This window comes from Ovis aries, chromosome 20 (assembly GCF_016772045.2).
Source record: "Ovis aries strain OAR_USU_Benz2616 breed Rambouillet chromosome 20, ARS-UI_Ramb_v3.0, whole genome shotgun sequence".
Classification (NCBI taxonomy): Eukaryota; Metazoa; Chordata; class Mammalia; order Artiodactyla; family Bovidae; genus Ovis; species Ovis aries.
In genome coordinates, this window is record NC_056073.1 from 31141394 (window position 1) to 31162497 (window position 21104).

General features: G+C 41.5%; 3 protein-coding genes and 1 pseudogene across 3 annotated transcripts; 2 read left to right on the forward strand and 2 right to left on the reverse strand.

Moving 5' to 3' along the window:
- Positions 1 to 9045: 9045 nt before the first annotated feature.
- LOC101106294 (histone H2A type 1-like) lies at positions 9046 to 9467 on the reverse strand (annotated as a pseudogene).
- A 206-nt stretch (positions 9468 to 9673) lies between these two features.
- On the forward strand, positions 9674 to 10093 carry LOC101115410 (histone H2B type 1-A-like). Its single transcript, XM_004019092.5, has one exon. It carries the CDS (start codon positions 9710 to 9712, stop codon positions 10091 to 10093), a length of 384 nt encoding a protein of 127 aa, XP_004019141.1. The 5' UTR covers positions 9674 to 9709.
- A 2792-nt stretch (positions 10094 to 12885) lies between these two features.
- Positions 12886 to 13406, reverse strand: LOC101115661 (histone H2B type 1-A). Its single transcript, XM_015102808.4, has one exon. The coding sequence runs from the start codon at positions 13267 to 13269 to the stop codon at positions 12886 to 12888; it is 384 nt and encodes a 127-aa protein (XP_014958294.1). The 5' UTR covers positions 13270 to 13406.
- Positions 13407 to 13621: 215 nt separating this feature from the next.
- On the forward strand, positions 13622 to 14047 carry LOC114109629 (histone H2A type 1-A-like). The gene has a single exon (XM_027958741.2). The coding sequence runs from the start codon at positions 13652 to 13654 to the stop codon at positions 14045 to 14047; it is 396 nt and encodes a 131-aa protein (XP_027814542.1). The 5' UTR covers positions 13622 to 13651.
- The last annotated feature ends 7057 nt before the right edge of the window (positions 14048 to 21104 follow it).

Below are 21104 nucleotides of genomic sequence, written 5' to 3' on the forward strand. Positions count from 1 at the left end.
ATTACTCAGAAAGAACACAGGTACCAACTAGAATCCAAACAGAGCCTGAATGGTTGGGATAAAGGAGAATGAGAAGAAAGGTGTTAGGAATGAAATGACTTATGTAGGACTTCACATTCCTCTGTGGTAACAAGGTGAGAGACAATTCATTTGCAGAATCCCAAATTTTGCAGCCAGATTTTTTAAAGGAGGAAACTGTTAGTGATCTAATACCATTGTTTTATTTCAGTGAACGCAGTAGGCTAGCTCTTATTTCCAGCAGCATGCTATTTGCCATTAGTATATATAATATATATAATTATATAATAATATATACATATATATATAATGGTCATATATTATTGGTTCTGATGAGCTTAGTTGGACCATGTAGGAAAGTGAAATTTAAGATGGAAAAGACAAGAAGGTATCACTTTTCTTCCTACTAGGTAGAAAGAGCTTGAAGCTAAACTTAGTTAAATGTAATCCAGGTCTGATAAATCTCAAGATTTCAAATGACTCGTGGGGTAAGAAAAGGAACCTTGAGTGACAGACTGACCTAACTCACTGCCTTCATATGGATTCTGGCAGTAGAGGTAAGGAGTGGAAAGATGACTCCACAAAATGGATCACCATCCCCAAAGGATGATCTCATCAGAATGTTCTGCTACTGCTGCTGCTGCTAAGTCACTTCAGTCGTGTCCGACTCTGTGTGACCCCATAGACGGCAACCCACCAGGCTCCCCTGTCCCTGGGATTCTCCAGGCAAGAACACTGGAGTGGGTTGCCATTTCCTTCTCCAACGCATGAAAGTGAAAAGTGAAAGTGAAGTCACTCAGTCATGTCCGACCCTTAGCGACCCCATGGACTGCAGCCCATCAGGCTCCTCCATCCATGGGATTTCCCAGTCAAGCATACTGGAGTGGGCTGCCATTTCCTTCTCCATCAGAATGTTTTAATGATCCACAAATACTCTTAAAGGGCCAGCCATACCCCTTGTTTGGTGTTAAATTTATCTTTAAATTGCCTTATATTGATCTCAGCAAGGCAGCAGTGAATGGTGGCATGAAACAAGATCTTAATTCTCCACCCAGGAATTGAACCTGGGTATCCTGGATGAGAACCAGGAATCCTAGCCACCAGACCAGCAAGGGCTAAAGGCTAGAAGCTATTTTCCTCTAGGTCTTTGCTCCCAATGAAAAATACATTTATCACAGAGGCAGAAACTGCAAATGCAGGTACAAAGTTTATTATTAGAGACATAGCATAACAACAAGTGGGAGAGCCATAGAGAAATCACTTGTTTAGTTAAGACAGAAGCAAGGCAGAGATGCTTGCCTGGAGAGAAAGTGTGGACATCCTCCCTAATGAGGAGGAGCACAGTGAAGAGGTGGTTAAGTCATTTATAGTTCTTCCAGGTCTTTGTCTGCCTTTAGCCAAGTATCTGGTTTCTTTTTTCACGCCTAACCTACCCTGGGACACTCCTCTGGGGTTCACTCACCCCTCAGCCAAGATGGATCTCAAAGTGAAGGTTTCTGGGAGGAGCAAGACTCATTATGGCCTGGCATTATCCCTTGACTTGTGACCCACAGGAGCCTTTCTGTGCATGTGTAGTGTCTCCTTTGTCCCCAGAGAGGGGGGGACAAGGATCCCTTAATCCTTTACTCAAACAGAGTTTTGCCCCTCTTTGTCCTTACTATGACTATGACCTTAACGTGTTTATAAGACACAAACACTGGCCGTTTACCCTGTTTCTGTTGTTACTTCCATTTCAGAGGGCAAACAGGAGGCTGACTGTAAATACCTCAACTGGAGCCCACCTATCTCTTGTCTCAGGAAATGCTAACAGTTGTAGGCATCCAGCCTGAAGCCCACACCTTCGTGCCACATGAAATGGAAACAGGAGGCCAATTGTAAATGTCTAACCTGGAGCCCATCTAATCCTCTACATCAATACCATTAGAAGAAAGAAAAATTCCATTTCTTTGCTAAATTTCATCCTTCTCCTCTGCCTCCCATATTCTGTATTTATCTCAGTGATACATCATGAATAAACAACAGGGCCATTTCATTTCACTAAAGATTGCTGTGATGAAGGGCCAGGATTAATGATCAGAAACAATTCACTGACATGCTGGATAGGGTTTTTGTTGTGTCTCTATATCTCAAATTCCACGCTCTCTAAGGGCTCAATCTCAGTAGCTTTTCTTTCTGTTCTCAGGGTTCCTCATTAGAATATGTTTAATGTCTCCCCTCTTTTCTTTAATGTATTTGAGTTATGTGTTTCATTTGCAAGCACATTTGTCTGGCAAATTCAAGTGACAGCTTTCAATTTGGCACAGCTAATGTGGTAAGTTCTTCCTTCCTGTAAACATCCACAGGTGTACAGGGTCCTGAACTAAGGCACTTCGGTTTAAAATTCAGGCCCAGGGACAGGGTTCCCTGAGGCAGGCCATTACATATAAACAGTATCCTTTTAGTGAACAAAAGCGATGGGAAGCAAAAGTTAATCAAAGGTTAAACAAAGTGAAAGAAGCAGATCCAACTGTAGTGCCAATTGGCTCTTTGCTGTAACACTTCCAGCAATGGCATATTATTTCTGAAAACTTTTTTTTAAGTTATTAGTGTGCATGTGTATCTCTGAGAGTAATTTTACTCACATAAATGTATTTTTTAATGTGAACTGTAGTTTAAAGAAGAAACCCACTCTGCTGCATTGCTTCCCTCGTGGCTCAGCTGGTAAAGGATCTGCCTGTAATGGGGGAGACCTGGGTTTGATCCCTGGGTTGGGAAGATCCCTTGGAGAAGGGAAAGGCTACCCACTCCAGTATTCAGGCTTGGAGAATTCCATGGACACAGTCCATGGGGTCGCAAAGAATCAGGACTTGACTGATTTTCACCTTCACTTTCTACTGCATTGGATGTAAATTTGTGTGTTTTAATTCTATCAACGCTGTTGTTCCCAGCTTAGATGTTGTGTAACATAACTCACAGCAGTAGGCAGTTTCCCCTATTTTGTGTGGTAGACTGCTTTAGAGCATCATTGCTCACTTAACCCTTCAGCTCCTCATTTACCCACTTAAGTAGAGGCACTTATTTCCACTTCAGGCTTTATCATCAAGCCTCATTTGTCCTTGTTTCTCCTGATTCTTTTGTCTTTAACCCCCATTCTCTCCAATTTTTCCACCATCCAATTCTGGTGGAGTATGAATTCTTTTCTTAAGTATTTGCTGTGGCTTTCTGAAATTATAAATGAAAAACAGCCATCACTTACCGAAGAAGCCTGATTTCATTTTACTCATTAAAATGGCTTCTCATGTAACAGTTTGAACAAACTGAGATTAACACCAGCATTCTGAAGTAGTTATAGGTAACATTACATTGAATATAAATGACTTATGAAATGCTATTTTTTTGAAACTTGACCACAGCTCTTTCTCTGAAAGATGACACCTAATTTTATTTTCCTTCTTTTGCTACAGCAGAATCCTCTTAATATCTCTTTAATGATTTGTCTAACATAGTCCAGAATAATATTAAAATATAGCAATAAGAAAAAGTCTGCTAACAGTAATCACTAGGTTTCCACTAAGAAACAAAAACTATTCAGTTAAACATACTAGCAAATGTTAGTGCCTCCTGAGTTTAACATAAGACTTTATTTTCCCTTTATTTGGTTTTATTGAACGTTGAAGAAAACACTGGTACATTCTTATATTCTTGTTTGGTAATCTTGTTAATGTGTTGCCAAAGTTAGTTATTCATATTTAATGGAGATTTATGGATTATTTAAAATTTATATTGTACTGCATTTAGTAGCATGCTTTCTTCATTAAATTTCATATTTCTTCAAAAATATAAATGAAACTTTTTTCACAATTTAGAACCATTTTATTAGCCATAGATTTATCTTTTCCTTAAATGTCTAAAAGAACTCCCTCTTGGAAGCCTAATCTTTGAGAATGGTAGCTCATTGATGACTTTCTTTCCCCATTTATCTTACTCCTCACTGCTTTCTAGGTCCAATTTAAGCAATTTATAATTTTTCAGAAACTCTTACATTTCATCAGTATTCTTAAAATTTTTAAACACTGTAATTCTATGTATAGATTTGGGTCTACTTTTATAGACAAAAATAATGTTCAAAACCTTTTTAACTTTGCAATTGTTTAAGGAATTTTCAAGTTATAAACATGTAGATGTTTCTTTTGTGTTGTGTTTGGAAATTTTTAAAGATCATTTTTTAACTTTTTAATTGGAGGATAACTACTTTACAATGTTGTGTTAGTTATGCTGTACAAAATGTGAATCAGCTGTAAGTATACATATATCCCCTCTCTCTTGACCCTCCCTCCCTGAAAATTTTTTATATGAGAGATGAAATTTTTCGTGCCATATCAGAGAACAAAGGATATCACAGTCATCAGCAATTGCAGTCACCACAGATGGTTGATGAGCCCTAGGAGGACTCAGGAAGGAAAGAATACCTGCCATCTAACAGCCATCATACTGCAGCCACACCCTACAGTGAGCCCTGAGGAAGCTTAGGATATGGGGGGAAAATGGGATACTGGCCCCAGAAAGCTGAGGTGTGTATCAAAGGAATGATTTCACCAAGCCCAAACTATTGCAGCTTCCCATGATAGAAAGATACCCCTCATCCAAGGTAAGGAGCAGCAGCTGCGCTTTGCTGGAGCAGCCATGAAGAGATAACCCATGCCCAAGGTAAGAGAAACCCAAGTAAGATGGTAGGTGTTGCAAGAGGGCATCAGAGGGCAGACACACTGAAACCATACTCACAGAAAACTAGTCAATCTAATCACACTAGGACCACAGCCTTGTCTAACTCAATGAAACTAAGCCATGCCTGCGGGGCAACCCAAGACGGGTGGGTCATGGTGGAGAGGTCTGACAGAATGTCGTCCACTGGAGAAGGGAATGGCAAACCACTTCAGTATTCTTGCCTTGAGAACCCCATGAACAGTATGAAAAGGCAAAATGATAGGATACTGAAAGAGGAACTCCCCATGTCAGTAGGTGCCCAATATGCTACTGGAGATCAGTGGAGAAATAACTCCAGAAAGAATGAAGGGATGAAGCCAAAGCAAAAACAATACCCAGCTGTGGATGTGACTGGTGATAGAAGCAAGGCCCGATGCTGTAAAAAGTAATATTGCATAGGAACCTGGAATGTCAGGTCCATGAATCAAGGCAAATTGGAAGTGGTCAAACAAGAGATGGCAAGAGTGAACGTTGACATTCTAGGAATCAGCGAACTAAAATGGACTGGAATGGGTGAATTTAACTCAGATGACCATTATATCTACTACTGTGGGCCAGAATCCCTCAGAAGAAATGGAGTAGCCATCATGGACAACAAAAGAGTCCAAAATGCAGTACTTGGATGCAATCTCAAAAACGACACAATATTCTCTGTTCATTTCCAAGGCGAACCATTCAATATCACAGTTATCCAAGTCTATGCCCCAACCAATAACGCTGAAGAGGCTGAAGTTGAACGGTTCTATGAAGACCTACAACCTTTTAGAACTAACACCAAAATAAAGATGTCCTTTTCATTATAGGGGACTGGAATGCAAAAGTAGGAAGTCAAGAAACACCTGGAGTAACAGGCAAATTTGGCCTTGGAATGCTGAATGAAGCAGGGCAAAGACTAATAGAGTTTTGCCAAGAGAACGCACTGGTCATAGCAAACACCCTCTTCCAACAACACAAGAGAAGACTCTACACATGGACATCACCAGGTGGTCAACACCGAAATCAGATTGATTATATTCTTTACAGCCAAAGATGGAGAAGCTCTATACAGTCAACAAAAACAAGACCAGGAGCTGACTTTGGCTCAGATCATGAACTCCTTATTACCAAATTCAGACTTAAATTGAAGAAAGTAGGGAAAACTGCTAGACCATTCAGGTATGACCTAAATCAAATCCCTTATGATTGTACAGTGGAAGTGAGAAATAGATTTAAGGGCCTAGATCTGATAGATAGAGTGCCTGATGAACTATGGAATGAGGTTCGTGACATTGTACAGGAGACAGGGATCAAGACCATCCCCATGGAAAAGAAATGCAAAAAAGCAAAATGGCTGTCTGGGGAGGCCTTACAAATAGCTGTGGAAAGAAGAGAAGCAAAAAGCAAAGGAGAAAAGGAAAGATAGAAACATCTGAAAGCAGAGTTCCAAAGACTAGCAAGAAAACATAAGAAAGCCTTCTTCAGCGATCAATGCAAAGAAATAGAGGAAACCAACAGAATGGGAAAGACTAGAGATCTCTTCAAGAAAATTAGAGATATCAAGGGAACATTTCATGCAAAGATGGGCTTGACAAAGGACAGAAATGGTATGGACCTAACAGAAGCAGAAGATATTAAGAAGAGGTAGCAAGAATACACAGAAGAACTGTACAAAAAAGATCTTCATGACCTGGATAATCACGATGGTGTGATCACTCATCTAGAGCCAGACATCCTGTAATGTGAAGTCATGTGGGCCTTAGAAAGCATCACTATGAACAAGGCTAGTGGAGGTGATAGAATTCCAGTAGAGCTATTTCAAATCCTGAAAGATGATGCTGTGAAAGTGCTGCACTCAATATGCCAGCAAATTTGGAAAACTCAGCAGTGGCTGCAGGACTAGAAAAGGTCAGTTTTCATTCCAATCCCAAAGAAAGGCAATGCCAAAGAATGCTCAAACTACCAAACAATTGCACCCATCTCACATGCTAGTAGAGTAATGCTCAAAAGTCTCCAAGCCAGGCTTCAGCAATATGTGAACCGTGAACTTCCAGATGTTCAAGCTGGTTTTAGAAAAGGCAGAGGAACCAGAGATCAAATTGCCGACATCTGCTGGATCATGGAAAAAGCAAGAGAGTTCCAGAAAAACATCTATTTCTGCTTTATTGACTATGCCAAAGCCTTTGACTGTGTGGATCACAATAAACTCCGGAAAATAAAGAGATGGGCATACCAGACCACCTGACCTGCCCCTTGAGAAATCTGTATGCAGGTCAGGAAGCAACAGTTAGAACTGGACATGGAACAACAGACTGGTTCCAAATAGGAAAAGGAGTATGTCAAGGCTGTATATTGTCACCCTGCTTATTTAACTTATATGCAGAGTACATCATGAGAAATGCTGGACTGGAAGAAACGCAAGCTGGAATCAAAATTGCTGGGAGAAATATCAATAACCTCAGATATGCAGATGACACCACCCTTATGGCAGAAAGTGAAGAGGAACTAAAAGCCTCTTGATGAAAGTGAAAGAGGAGAGTAAAAAAGTTGGCTTAAAGCTCAACATTCAGAAAACGAAGATCATGGCATCCGGTCCCATCACTTCATGGGAAATAGATGGCGAAACTGGAAACAGCGTCAGACTTTATTTTGGGTGGCTCCAAAATTACTGCAGCCATGAAATTGAAAAACGCTTACTCCTTGGAAGAAAAGTTATGCCCAACCTAGACAGCGTATTGAAAAGCAGAGACATTACTTTGCCAACAAAGGTCTGTCTAATCAAGGCTATGGTTTTCCAGTAGTCATGTATGGATGTGAGAGTTTGACTGTGAAGAAGTCTGAGCACCAAAGAATTGATGCTTTTGAACTCTGGTGTTGGAGAAGACTCTTGAGAGTCCCTCGGACTGCAAGGAGGTCCAACGAGTCCATTCTAAAGGAGATTAACCCTGGGATTTCTTTGGAAGGACTGATGCTAAAGCTGAAACTCCAGTACTTTGGCCGCCTCATGCGAAGAGTTGACTCATTGGAAAAGACTTTGATGCTGGGAGAGATTGGGGGCAGGAGGAGAAAGGGATGACAGAGGATGAGATGGCTGGATGGCATCACTGACTCGAAGGACATGAGTTCAGGTGAACTCCGGGAGATGGTGATGGACAGGGAGGCCTGGCATGCTGCGATTCATGGGGTTGCAAAGAGTTGGACACAACTGAGTGACTGAACTGAACTAATGTATAGAAAAGGGCTAACTTCGTTAACTTGAGATATCTGGTTTTCTTTAATAATTTTTAATGTTCAGATTACATGCTCTTTGTTGCAAAACGTCTATATAACCTGGCTCCTCCCCTCATCTCCCTGGAGCAGTTCTCTCAGGGTTACTTGAGATGCTGTCCCCAGGGCCTGAAGTCCTAAAAAGTCCCGCCAGATAAAACATAACTCTCAACTTTTAGGTTTCAAATGTTTCTTGAGTTGACAGATGCTTTCGATTCCATACAAGAATTTTGAATTTGGCTGCTTTCCTGTTTTTCAGTTGTCTCTGTGGGTGCTCACTCATATGCAGTGCTACAGCTCAACAAAATATTTTGCTTCACTTTCAGTGGTTAAATCTGTTGAATTCAGCGCCTACTGTTTCTGAATAATTGGCGGTAGAAAGCTGTTTTGTCATATTACTTACCAAGTGTAATATCGATATATACTAATACGTTAAGAAATCAACCTATTTACTGTTTTTCATGTAAAATTACCTGTCAAATAGTTATGTCTCGTTTTTTGGCTTGACATGTCCACAGCTTTCAGGATATAGAATCATCCTAGAACTCTTGGCAGTCCCTTACTAGAAGGCATTTGAGAGGAAAAAGCTGCCGTGATGCATGTTGGTTTGCCAGTTGCTTGGCTGACATTCTCTCCAAACATAAAAAGTTGAGCTAAAATTTGCTCTTTTCCCCAAGGAGAATGGAATCTCTAACCCGCCCACTACCCTAACTCCCCCATCACCTCCCCCCTGCACACACCTCCCCCACTCCCCGCCCACTAGGAGCCTCCTCTGTCTACTCCCAAAAAATACAAAAATATTCACTCAAGATCACGAGTTTTGTCAAAATCGTGGTACATTTACTGCTTCAGAGGTTGTGGGCAAGTTCTTTTTTATTGCTAGCCAATCAGTTACTTGCTTTGGATTTTTCTTTTATAAACCTAAGCTCTTTCTCAGAAATTGTAAGTGGCTCTAAAAAGAGCCTTTGGTTTCAATTTGGTACTTTTCCAACTCTCTTCAGACGTTCAGGTCGTTTGCTTAGCTTAACAACTTCGGAGGTGTTACTTGCACTGGAACTTGTGGTGACTCTCAGTCTTCTTGGGCAGCAGCACAGCCTGGATGTTGGGCAGGACACCGCCCAGCAGCTTGTTGAGCTCCTCATCATTACGGATAGCTAATTGCAGGTGACGCGAGATGATGCGTGTCTTCTTCTTGTCTCTGGCCGCATTGCCCGCCAGGTCCAGGATCTCAGCCGTCAGGTACTCCAGCACCGCCGCCAGGTACACGGGTGCACCTGCCCCAGCACGTTCTGCGTAGTTGCCCTTTCGGAGCAGGCGGTGGACTCGGCCCACAGGAACTGCAGGCCTGCTCTGGATGACCGGGTTTTGGCCTTAACACGTACTTTACCACCCTGCTTTCCACGACCAGACATAACTAACGACGCAGACCTGTTATAACGGAAAATGTTACCGTTAGGGCACGTGCGGGGGGGGGGGGGGGGGTCTGTTTATAATCTCAGGTAGGTTGCGATTCGCTATCTGATTGGCTGATACTCTTGTATCACATCAGAGTACGTTACTGGAGTCACTTCATTTACATACACATACCCATTATCCAATCAGATGTGAGCTGCCCAACAGGGCATCTGAGGGCCGTACCTATAAATACCACAGTTGGCGTTGAGTCAGTGCTAGTCTTTTGCCATCTAGGAGTTGTGCGTCTACCATGCCAGAGCTGACTACAAAGGGCACTACCATTTCTAAAAAAGGCTTCAAGAAAGCTGTAACTAAAACCCAGAAGAAGGAAGGGAAAAAGCGGAAGAGATGTCGAAAAGAGAGCTATTCAATTTACATCTACAAGGTGCTGAAGCAAGTTCACCCAGATACCGGCATCTCTTCAAAGGCCATGAGCATCATGAATTCGTTTGTCAGTGACATTTTCGAGCGCATCGCAGGCGAGGCGTCGCGCCTGGCACATTATAACAAGCGATCCACTATCACGTCCAGGGAAATCCAAACGGCTGTACGCCTGCTGCTGCCTGGGGAGCTGGCCAAGCACGCGGTGTCTGAGGGCACCAAGGCTGTCACCAAGTACACCAGCTCAAAGTAAAGTTTCGGCCATCAGACGACCTTTGTGAACCCAAAGGCTCTTTTAAGAGCCACTTAAGTTTCTAAAGGGCTGTAGGCTTTTTGTTTGGCTGGTTAATATATGCGGGCAGGCTCTATCACTAGAGTGAAAAATGATTAACATCCGTTTTTTTTTTCACTCCCCATCTGTAATATGGTTAAGCAGGTAATTTGATAGTCACATGTGACTAGTAGTAAGTGAAGTCTCTGATCTCAAGACATTTCAAAGAAGGGAGCTCTCAAAATGTGTTTTCAGGGAGGTTTTATGGTTGAGTGCCATGAGGAACATGGCTTAACCTTCTCTCCTATGTCTATTTCAAGTTTGTTTTAAATAAGGTGTTAGTGAAAGGGACCTGAAAACTGGAAAGATTAAGATAGTAGCCACGTCTGACATGGGAGCATTAAGGCTATTTTGCTGCTTTGCATTTTCTGCATTGTGTGAAAATTCTGGATTAGGCCAGATGCCCTACAGCTGCTGAAATTTAAAGTTCCTGAATTTCTTGGTCTGGTGATGTCATCTGGATAATATTAAAATTAATATTTTATTGTTTGTATTTAGAATTTTATTTTAAGAGGATGTATATAGGATCAGGAAGATCACCTGGAGAAGGGAAAGGATACCCACTCCAGTATTCTGGCCTAGAGAATTCCAAGGACTGTATAGTCCATGGGGTCACGAAGAGTAGGACATGACTGAGTGACTTTCATTGTCACTTTCATTAGGATCAACTAGACTTTCACAGAAAATACTACAATAAAAGCTAAGACAGATGACATAGAAATCAGATGGCAGAATTCTGCTAACAATACAGTTGGGATCAGATAACTGAATCTTCATTAGCTGTTAGACTAATGATTTTAAGATTCTTTCATGGAGAAAGCCAGTTCTGCAGCCACGGAATACTGGAGTTACTGGGGTATCCCACTCAATTCATGCAAGTGTATCTGCTCTTGACATGCATCTTGATCACTTTTTTTTTTTTTCCCACTGAATTTCTCTCATTACTTCTGCTATCAGTACTCTAGTGTAATTTTGAAGAATTTGTAGTGGATCAAATGATAACCTCTTCAGAATGAATTTCTCATTAGGAAAGTCCACTTATTAGCTTCCTAGGGCAGCTACAACAAGTTGCCAAAAACTGGTTGATGTAAAACAAATATATTCTTTCACTGTTTTGAAGGCCAAGAAGCCCAGTATCAGTGCCAGTAGGGCTGGTTCTTTGTGGAGGCACCGAAGGAGAGTCTGTTCTATTTATATGTCTCTTTCCTGGCCTCTGGTGGCAGCTGACAGTCCTTGGTGTTCCTTGGCTTGAAGCTGCGCCACTCCAACCTCTGCCTGCCTCAGTTTTCATATGGTCCTCTACTTTGCAGCTCTGATGCCCCTCTCCCTTCTCTCATAAGGATACCCTAAATTTTACCAGGATGATCTCAAAATTCTTAACTATACCCTATTTGCAAACAAAGCTCACATTTAGGTATCAGAGATTAAGACTTGGACATATCTTCTTGCAGGACATAGTTCAGCCTATTACACTTCACATATTACCAAACAGATCTTAAGGTTTAGCTTAACCTTGACTCACAAAATTTACATCACACTATCTGGATAGAAGTATTATAGAGTAAATTAAAGAGAATACAAAGCCTTCCTTAGGCACTGAATTATCTCGCTCACTCATAGTCAACTGAAATGACCTTGTGTGTTTATGTCTGCCTCACTAAACTACAATGGAAACAATGAGAGTAAAGACCTCCTCTCTCTCTTACACACACATGCACACACACAATTAGTGAATGTTTGAAGACTGAAGAAAAGGGAAACACAAATTTTAAATTGGAAAACAAAGTAAACAAAATTCATAGTCACGTGTCCTGTGACTTGCCCTGAAGAGTTAGCAATGTCGGCCTCCCAGAACCATGCAGTTTCCTAGTCAATTTTGGGTAGCCAGGTTGTTGGATTACAATATGGGTGATGGCAGTATTCCCACATTCCAGGGGTAATAGGCACTGAACAGCATACAAACCTGTGGCATTCGGGCAAAAAAGCCTATGTGCTTACATTTAGAGTTAGGCTGGCCCAGAGGGTCCCAACTTCCTTAGCCACCAACAGTGGAAAAAAGCTACCCTTAATGTGTTAATGTTCTGTTCCTTTTATCACACTCCTTTTCTAGATCTCTGCACAGCTTTAGGCCCTTCATAGAAAAAAAAAAAAATTTTTTTAAGTCATTCAGAGAAACGAAAACCCAAATAGCCTTCCTGACTCCATTATTCTGAGAAACTTTTACATTGTATACCATCCATTGTATACCATCAAGCTTTTCTGAATTTATTGAGGCCTTTTGAGGACACTCGTTACACAGTAACACCTGTGTTTAACGGAGAGTATTTAACTATCAGTCCTAGTACTCACTTAAATCTCAGTCCCAACTCTTTGCAACTCCATGACTGCAGCTCACCAGGCTCCTCTGTCCACGAATTCTCCAGCTAACACTGGAGTAATTACGTATCCATTCCCTTCTCCAGGGGATGGAACTCAAGCCTTCCCCACTGCAAGCGGAATCTTTTACCATCTGAGCCCCCAGGGAAGGCCAAGAATTCGGGAGTGGGTAGCCTAGCCTTTACCAGGGGAACATTCCAGACCCACGAATCGAACTGGGGTCTTCCGCAGATCTTTACTAGCTAGCTACCATAAAATGAGCCCACAGCTTTTTCAAGTGTGTTAAGTGGCTCTGAAAAGAGCCTTGGGGTTGTTAAAAACTGGTTACTTTTACAACTTTATTTGGAGCTCGTGTACTTGGTAACAGCCTTGGTGCCTTCAGACACGGCGTGCTTAGCCAATTCCCCAGGCAGCAGCAGGCGCACAGCAGTCTGGATCTCCCTGGATGTGATGGTTGAGCGCTTATTGTAATGCGCCAGGCGCGACGCCTCACCTGCAATACGCTCAAAGATATCAGTGACAAAAGAATTCATAATGCTCATAGCTTTTGATGAGATGCCCGTATCTGGGTGAACTTGCTTTAAGACTTTGTAGATGTATATTGAATAGCTCTCTCTTCTGCATCTCCTGCGCTTTTTCCCTTCTTTCTTCTGAGTTTTAGTAACAGCTTTCTTAAAGCCTTTCTTGGAGATAGTTGCACCCTTTGAAGACACCTCCGGCATGGCTAGTGTCAGCAGCTCTTCAGTGTTATCAGTTCTTTTCAGTGTTAGCAACTCTTCACTATTCAAACGACCTTATTATAATATGAACAGCTGGCAGTAAAATAAGCAACTCTAGTGTACGCCGAACAATCAAAGACGCTTCAGCGGGTGGAAAGAGTGGTATTTATAGGCAAGGCGCTGAAGTGACGTGTCAAGAGGCCAACGTCTGATTGGATACCTGGGAGTGTCGTATATGCAAATGAGGTGATTTGCTTGATCTTTGTTGATTGGCTAGACGGCCATCAGCCAATCAGAAAGCAAAGTACAACCTACAGTCAGGCTATAAATAGGCCAGTAGATTTATTCTGTTTTTGTATGTGTATCACTATTTCGTTGGGGAATTATGTCGGGTCGCGAGAAGCAAGGCGGCAAGGCCTGTGCTAAGGTAAAAAGCCGCTTTTCCAGAGCAGGTTTGCAGTTTCCGGTGGGCAGGATCTATCGCCTGCTCCACAAGGGCAGCTATGTCGAGCGCGTTGGGGCAGGTGCGCCAGTATACTTGGCAGCGGTGTTGGAGTACTTAATGGCTGAGGTCTTAGAATTAACAGGTAATGCATCACGTGACAACAAGAAGACCCGCCTCATTCCTCGCCATTTGCAGCTGGCCATCCGTAATGATGAGGAACTCTACAAGCTGCTGGGGGGTGTGACTATTGCTCAGGCTGGCGTCCTGCCCAAAATCCAGCCTGCGCTCCTACCCAAAAAAACCGAGAGCCACCATCACAAAGTACAGAGCAAGTAGTCATAGTGCAGAATGCCAGTGAGCAATCCAAGTGTCTAGTGAAAGGACAGCAACCAAAGGCTCTTTTCAAAGCCATTCAAATATATCAGAGGGCTGTGACCTAGACTGGGCCTCTAAATTGCAGTTTTCCAGCAATAGGCTGCCAAAAATCTCCAGTAATCACAACTTCTGTACTATGAAAGTATTTGAATGTTGATTCTAACACTTGAGGTTCCTAGAAGCTGTTTGCTTGTGGGCCCTCAAGATGCTTATCAGGTGAAAAGCAAAGCTTCATTCAAATACCCTCTTTATGGCTCATTTTGGTGAGTATTTGACAATCTCTGACTTAACACATGCTGAGAAAATGTTTTAAAATGTAATGTCCATCAAAAACCTTAATGGTGTATGTGGGGGAGAGAGGGGTACTAGTATCTCTAGAAGTAGAAATGTATCACATAATGTGTCACTGAAATTATTACGGAGTTTTGGTCAGATTTTTCAAAAGATTTAGCCTCTGCAAAACAGTGGCTTCACTAGATCTGTATTATAAACACCAAGAAAAATTGGAAAGCAAATGAACGATTGTCAGACTTACAGAAGATTCAGCAGTTTGCCCTATTTCAAGGAGAAAGAGTCACTGGTTATTTTTTTGTAAGTCATTTTAGACACAGCTACACGTAAGACCGAGACAGGTACAAAGAAAAGTATAGAGTTCTGTAAGAAAAGATGAAAGTAAACTTCCATATGTTGAGGGACAATCAAGTTATGAAAAAGCCTATCAGGTCTTGAAATAATGTACGTAGATAAGACATGCGATTGAGAAGGGCACAAAAGGATGGAAAATTTTTGAAAACTGAAAAGGAAAAAGGAAATTCATACAGATACATTGAACAAAACTAGATTATGTTTAGAACATGGTATTACAAACTTTAAAATGTGAAGTCTTAAAATCCAAGAATGCTGATGTGATTGGCTAAATGAGGGGTATGTGAAAAAATTTTCCAAAACAAGAATTCCAAATAAAATAGATGGTCCTCCATCAAGCAGCTGGAACTTAACTCCCCAGACTTAAAGTGGAGCATGCAAAAGCGAGGGAGAATGCAGTGACTTCAGAAACCTGGAGCACTGCCTCAGATGCTGAGTGTTAACGTAAGTGGCGAACCACGTTGTTTGCATGTGCCCTTAATACGATGTGTTGAGAAGGCCAATTCACTCATCTACTCTTCCAACAACCCATAATCTCAGTCTAAACATGAGAAAAGCATCAGACAAATCCAAATTGCGGAACATTCTTTAGAATATGAGTCCTCAAAATTAGCAGGGTCATCAAACAAGGAAATTCTGAGAAACTGTCAGCCCAGAGCAGTTAAGGAGACATTATAAGTAAATGCCGTATAAAACAACCTGGGTCTTAATCAGCACATAATTTATAGTCAGCATCCGTCCCTATTCAAGGTTCCTTCACATCCACAGATGCAAAGACAGACTGCATAGCACTGTAATGTTTACTATTGAAAAGTATCTCCATACAAATTCAAACTCGAGTTGCGCAAGAGTCAGCTCTATTTTGTATTGGATCCTGGGACAGAAAAACGCTGGGCTGAAAGAAGCGCAAGCTGGAATCAAGATTGCCAGGAGAAATATCAATAACCTCAGATATGCAGATGACACCACCCTTACGGCAGAAAGTGAAGAGGAACTCAAAAGCCTCTTGATGAAAGTGAAAGAGGAGAGTGAAAAAGTTGGCTTAAAGCTCAACATTCAGAAAACGAAGATCATGGTATCCGGTCCCATCACTTCATGGGAAATAGATGGGGAAACAGTGGAAACAGTGTCAGACTTGATCTTTTTGGGTTCCAAAATCACTGCAAATGGTGACTGCAGCCATGAAATTAAAAGACGCTTACTTCTTGGAAGAAAAGTTATGACCAACCCAGACAGCATATTGAAAACCAGAGACATTACTTTGCCAACAAAGGTCCGTCCAGTCAAGGCTATGATTTTTCCAGTAGTCATGTATGGATGTGAGAGTTGGACTGTGAAGGCAGCTGAGCGCCGAAGAATTGATGCTTTTGAACTGTGGTGTTGGAGAAGACTCTTGAGAGTCCCTTGGACTGCAAGGAGATCCAGCCAGTCCACTCTAAAGGAGATCAGCCCTGGCTGTTCTTTGGAAGGAATGACGCTAAAGCTGAAACTCCAGTACTTTGGCCACCTCATGTGAAGAGTTGACTCATTGGAAAAGACTGTGATGCTGGGAGGGATTGGGGGCAGGAGGAGAAGGGGACGACAGAGGATGAGATGGCTGGATGGCATCACTGATTCGATGGACGTGAGTCTGAGTGAACTCCGGGAGTTGGTGATGGACAGAGAGGCCTGGTGTGATTCATGGGGTTGCAGAGTCTAACTGAGCGACTGAACTGAATGAAATCCAAACAAAATTTAGAGTTTAACTAACAGTAAAGTGCCAGTGTTAGCTCTAGTGTGTGACAAATGCATAAATGTTCACAATAGAGGAAACAGAGGTATATGCTGCTGCTAAGTCGCTTCAGTCATGTCCGAGTCTGTGTGACCCCATAGACGGCAGCCCACCGGGCTCCCCCATCCCTGGGATTCTCTAGGCAAGAATACTGGAGTGGGTTGCCATTTCCTTCTCCAATGCATGAAAGTGAAAAGTCGTGTCCGACTCTTAGCGATCCCATGGACTGCAGCCTACCAGGCTCCTCTGTCCATGGGATTTTCCGGGCAAGAGTACTGGAGTGGGGTGCCATTGCCTTCTCCAAGAGGTATATGGGAACTATCTTTATAACTTTTATGTTAAATCTAAAATTATTCCAAGTTAGAAAGCTTATTTTAAAAAGAAATAAACACATTTTTTTTTATTAGGGAAGAGTCCCAAACCCATAAATGAAGAAATTTTAGTAGACTCAACTCTTGAGCAGGAAGCATGAGTAGCTCTGAAAAGAACCTCTGGTTTTCAGATGTGTCCTTGTAAAAGCTCTTTTATAGGTGTTTTATTTGGTGAGAAGACGTAGTGCCTTACACACAGTGTAGTTGGCAGATTCCCCAGGCATCAACAGGCAGTAGCTCTCTGGAATTCCCTGTAGCGGATAGTCAGTCTATTGTAATGAGCTGGGCAGATGGATTCACCAGCAATGTGCTCAAAAGTCAAAAACAAATGTATTGAGAATCTTGAAAACAATGCAAACTTTGGGAAAGGCTGGGAATATTAATAGTAGGTTGCAAAGCCACAGAGCTTATTTCAGTTTCTAATTGATGCCGAACATACTTGTCTTTTTAAAACCCTGTCCTCTGGCCAAAAGTGGTTCTTAGCTATCATTTGAGCAAGTGAAAGTGACTCATTGCTATTCAAGTTATTCGCCTGATATAATTTCTGGTTTTTCTTTTTTTCTTTTTTTAATGGTGAGGTGAGGCATTATTTCATGTTCAGTGGGTATTTTTTTTTTAACTTTTTTACCTCCTGGTTTTAAAGACTACCATTATGTAAGTATTTTTTGTCAAATGGTTAAAGTTGCCTTTTGTACTTTTCAGAATCAACCTATGGGTTCTCTTTTTTCAAATGCACTTCTTAATACTTTCTTCCACTACAATGAAGTCCTATTTGAGTTACATGAAATTAAAAGGTTATATAGACTATCTGTAAACAATGTTAATATATGTTTAAGGTGACATGTCCCTTGATTTTTTCAAATCTCTTATAGCTTTTACACATATTTAATGGGATTTATATCCCAGTGCCCTTCTTTTTTATTTTATTGTAGGGGTATATTAAAGGGGTCTTTTTATAATATTTTATAACTTTTTTATAGATAGAAACTTACTGTTTTATACTGTAATTTTGTATTTAGCTTTCTTATTGAATTCTGTCACTTACATTTTCTAGCTTTTTTTTTCCTTAGTGTTTTTGAGTAGGCAAGAAAATCATATAATGTCACTCCTATAATTTTCAATAGTTAACTTTCTTGGCTAAAGAAATTGTATAATAGTCAGGAATGATGATAAATAAAAGTGGTGACTGGGGGTTTTCTCCTCTTACTGATGGTTATAATCAGAATGATCTGATATTGGTGCAGTTCTTGGATAGTTTCTCCTATTTCCTTACCACCCATCCCTCAGGCAGTTTGTGTTGTTTGACAGTGACCACTGTACATGTGGATGGTAGACTTACTGGTTCCCAGTTGGTATTTGCCCTCAGTACTGGTTTCATTACTCTAACAGGAAGTATAATTCACAGATAGAGCCTTGCTGAGTTTGACTTTGTAAGACATCAGTGCCCAGTATGGTCTCTGGAATTGGAGAGGTAAAAACCTGTGTTCTCATGGGGGAGAGTGCCCAGGTTCAGCATCAAAAGGACCTTCTTGGCCAGAGGGCAAGAGGAAACTGAAAAAAGAAGTGAACCACTCCAGATTAATGGGTGGCCATTTTAATAAGCAAGGGAGCTTATGTGTGAGGCTTGTCTTGTGCAGCTACAAGACAAGCCAATCCCTGCACCTGTCCACCAGAATCTTGTTTATATAGCAGTCTTAACAGGGTTCAGCCAGGAATACAGTCCAGATAGTCTTAGTAACACATTACTCTCTCAAGGCTGCATCCTTGAAGGGGCTCCTAGTTCAGGGACAGTGGGTAGAATATTCATCCCAAGGACAGGGGAGGATTGAGGAGCCTCCAGTTGCCTGGGTCCAGTTCAAAGGTCAGCTGGTGTGGTCACATCCTCTTGATGACCTCCCTAAACATCTCTCAACTAAGAGTTTAGCTTAGCTGTGGGATCTAGCTCCTGCCTACCTCACTGGGCTCTTTTCTTATCAGGGTCTCCCATTGTGTTCTTATATCAATACACTTGCAGTTCCATGAATTTAATTCACTTTTTGTCTTTTGTCTTTTGTTGTATCCCCCCAGCCCCCAAATGTTCTTCCTGCCTTTCTTTATTTAGTTTCTATAAATCATTCAAGATTATGGTCTTGAAATAATATTTCATTATTTCAATCAATGTTGAGATGTACACCTACAAGCAAACAGCTGTTGCCTCCTTCTGAAGTAGTTGCCTTAAACTACTTCTAGATATAGAATGTTTGGATCAAAGAGTGTACATGATTTTACAGCTTTGTCTGCATATTGTTAAATTACTCTTCCAAATGGTTACAGCCAAAAAACCACAGCAAAGCATGCAAGTATATCTGTTTTATTTTGCTCTCAAAGAATTTGGTGTTGCTTAAAGATTTCCTTAAGTGTTAGTGTAAAGTGCTACCATATTATTGTTTTAATTTAGATTTATTTTTATCATTGGGAGATTGAACATTTTCATTCATATATGTGTGTGTGTATGTGTCTATACATACATGCATGCATGCTAAGTCACTTTAGTCATGTCCGGCTCTTTGCAACCCCATGGACTATAGCCCCCCAAAGCTTCTCTGTCCATAGGATTCTCCAGGCAAGAATACTGAAGTGGGTTGCCATGCCCTCCTCCAGGGGATCTTCCCAACCCAGGGATTGAACCTGCATCTCTTAACATCTCCTGTATTGGTAGGCAGGTTCTTTTCCACTAGTGCCGCCTGGGAAGCCACACACACACACACACACACACACACACACACCACCACCACCACCCCCACCCCCACCCCCACCCCCTACTTGTTTTTGCCAGTTAGTCTTATCTTGTGAAATGTCTCTTTGAGTCCCTTAAAAAATAATTTAAACAATAAATTCACATTCACGGTTCTCTAACATTATAAAACTTAGGTTATGTTCGACCCTTAATAGAATATTTGTGAAATCTGAAGAAAACAATTTTACAATGTAATCAATAAGAGCCAGTTGGAATTTTTAAATTGCCTCTTGATGAACATATTCCTCATTAACTTGAAATGTAGTCACACATGAGTTCCTTTATAAGCAGACAGACTCTTAGCTGACACCAGAGGGAGCCAGTAGACATGCCACATGAAAATATATCCAATTTTTAGTGCCTTTCTGAAATGACACTGGAGAAAACGTATAGCGAAATTATGAATACTGTACTTAACAGTCCTAGGGAGAAAAACAGACATCTTGCTTAAAATATACATTCATACTTCAACCTTTCGTGATCTAGGAAAGATATAAAATAAGAATGGTGATTAAGAGAACAACTGTAAAACACTCATAATAGTCTTTACAGATCTTGTTTTATTATTTCTGGTTCCTGTGAGCCTGGGAATCAGACAGACCTTCACAACCCGGCTCTGCTACTTCTAAGATGAGTGGTCTTAATCTCTCTGCCCCTCAGTCTCTTCCTTTGCACACTGTATAATAATACCTATCTCACAGGGTTTCTGTGAAGGTTAAATCACATCAATAAATCATCTGAAGTGAAGTGAAGTGAAGCTACTCAGTCGTGTCCAACTCTTTGCGACCCTGTGGACTGTAGCCTACCAGGCTTCTCAATCCCATGGAGAAGTACTTTTCCAAGCAAGAGTACTGGAGTGGGTTGCCATTTCCTTCTCCAGGGGATCTTCCTGACCCATGGGATCGAACCCAGGTCTCGCACATTGTAGGCAGACGCTTTACCATCTGAGCCACTAGGGAAGTCCAATAAAGCATCTGGCACATAGCAAATGGTTCAGATATGTTATTTCTCTTCTCCTAGTGCAGAGGTTCTCAACTAGTGGTGATTTTGCCACCCAAGGGACATTTGGCAATAGCTGGAGACATTTATGGCTCATAGAGCCTAGGGACTGAAGCCCTAAGTCAGTATCCTGAGTTTGAGTCCTGGCTCCTGCCCTTTCTGCATGAGTGATCTGGAAAAAAAAAAAAGTCTTGATACTCAAACCTCTTTCCCCATCTATGGCATTAAAGGAAGAATCCCTTGTGAGGTTTATGTGGACTTCAGCCATTCATTGCTTTACAGGCATCACCTGTAATTCTCTCCTTTGCTTGCTGAGTCCTGCCTCATAAAGAAGGCCAAGCTTAAAATTTACCACAGAATTACTGTCATGTGGCCCTAAGTGGCCAGCAAGAGGCACGTGAATTCAGACTTATTGAACATCTATGATGTGAGGATTCTGTGTTCAACACTTCAAGC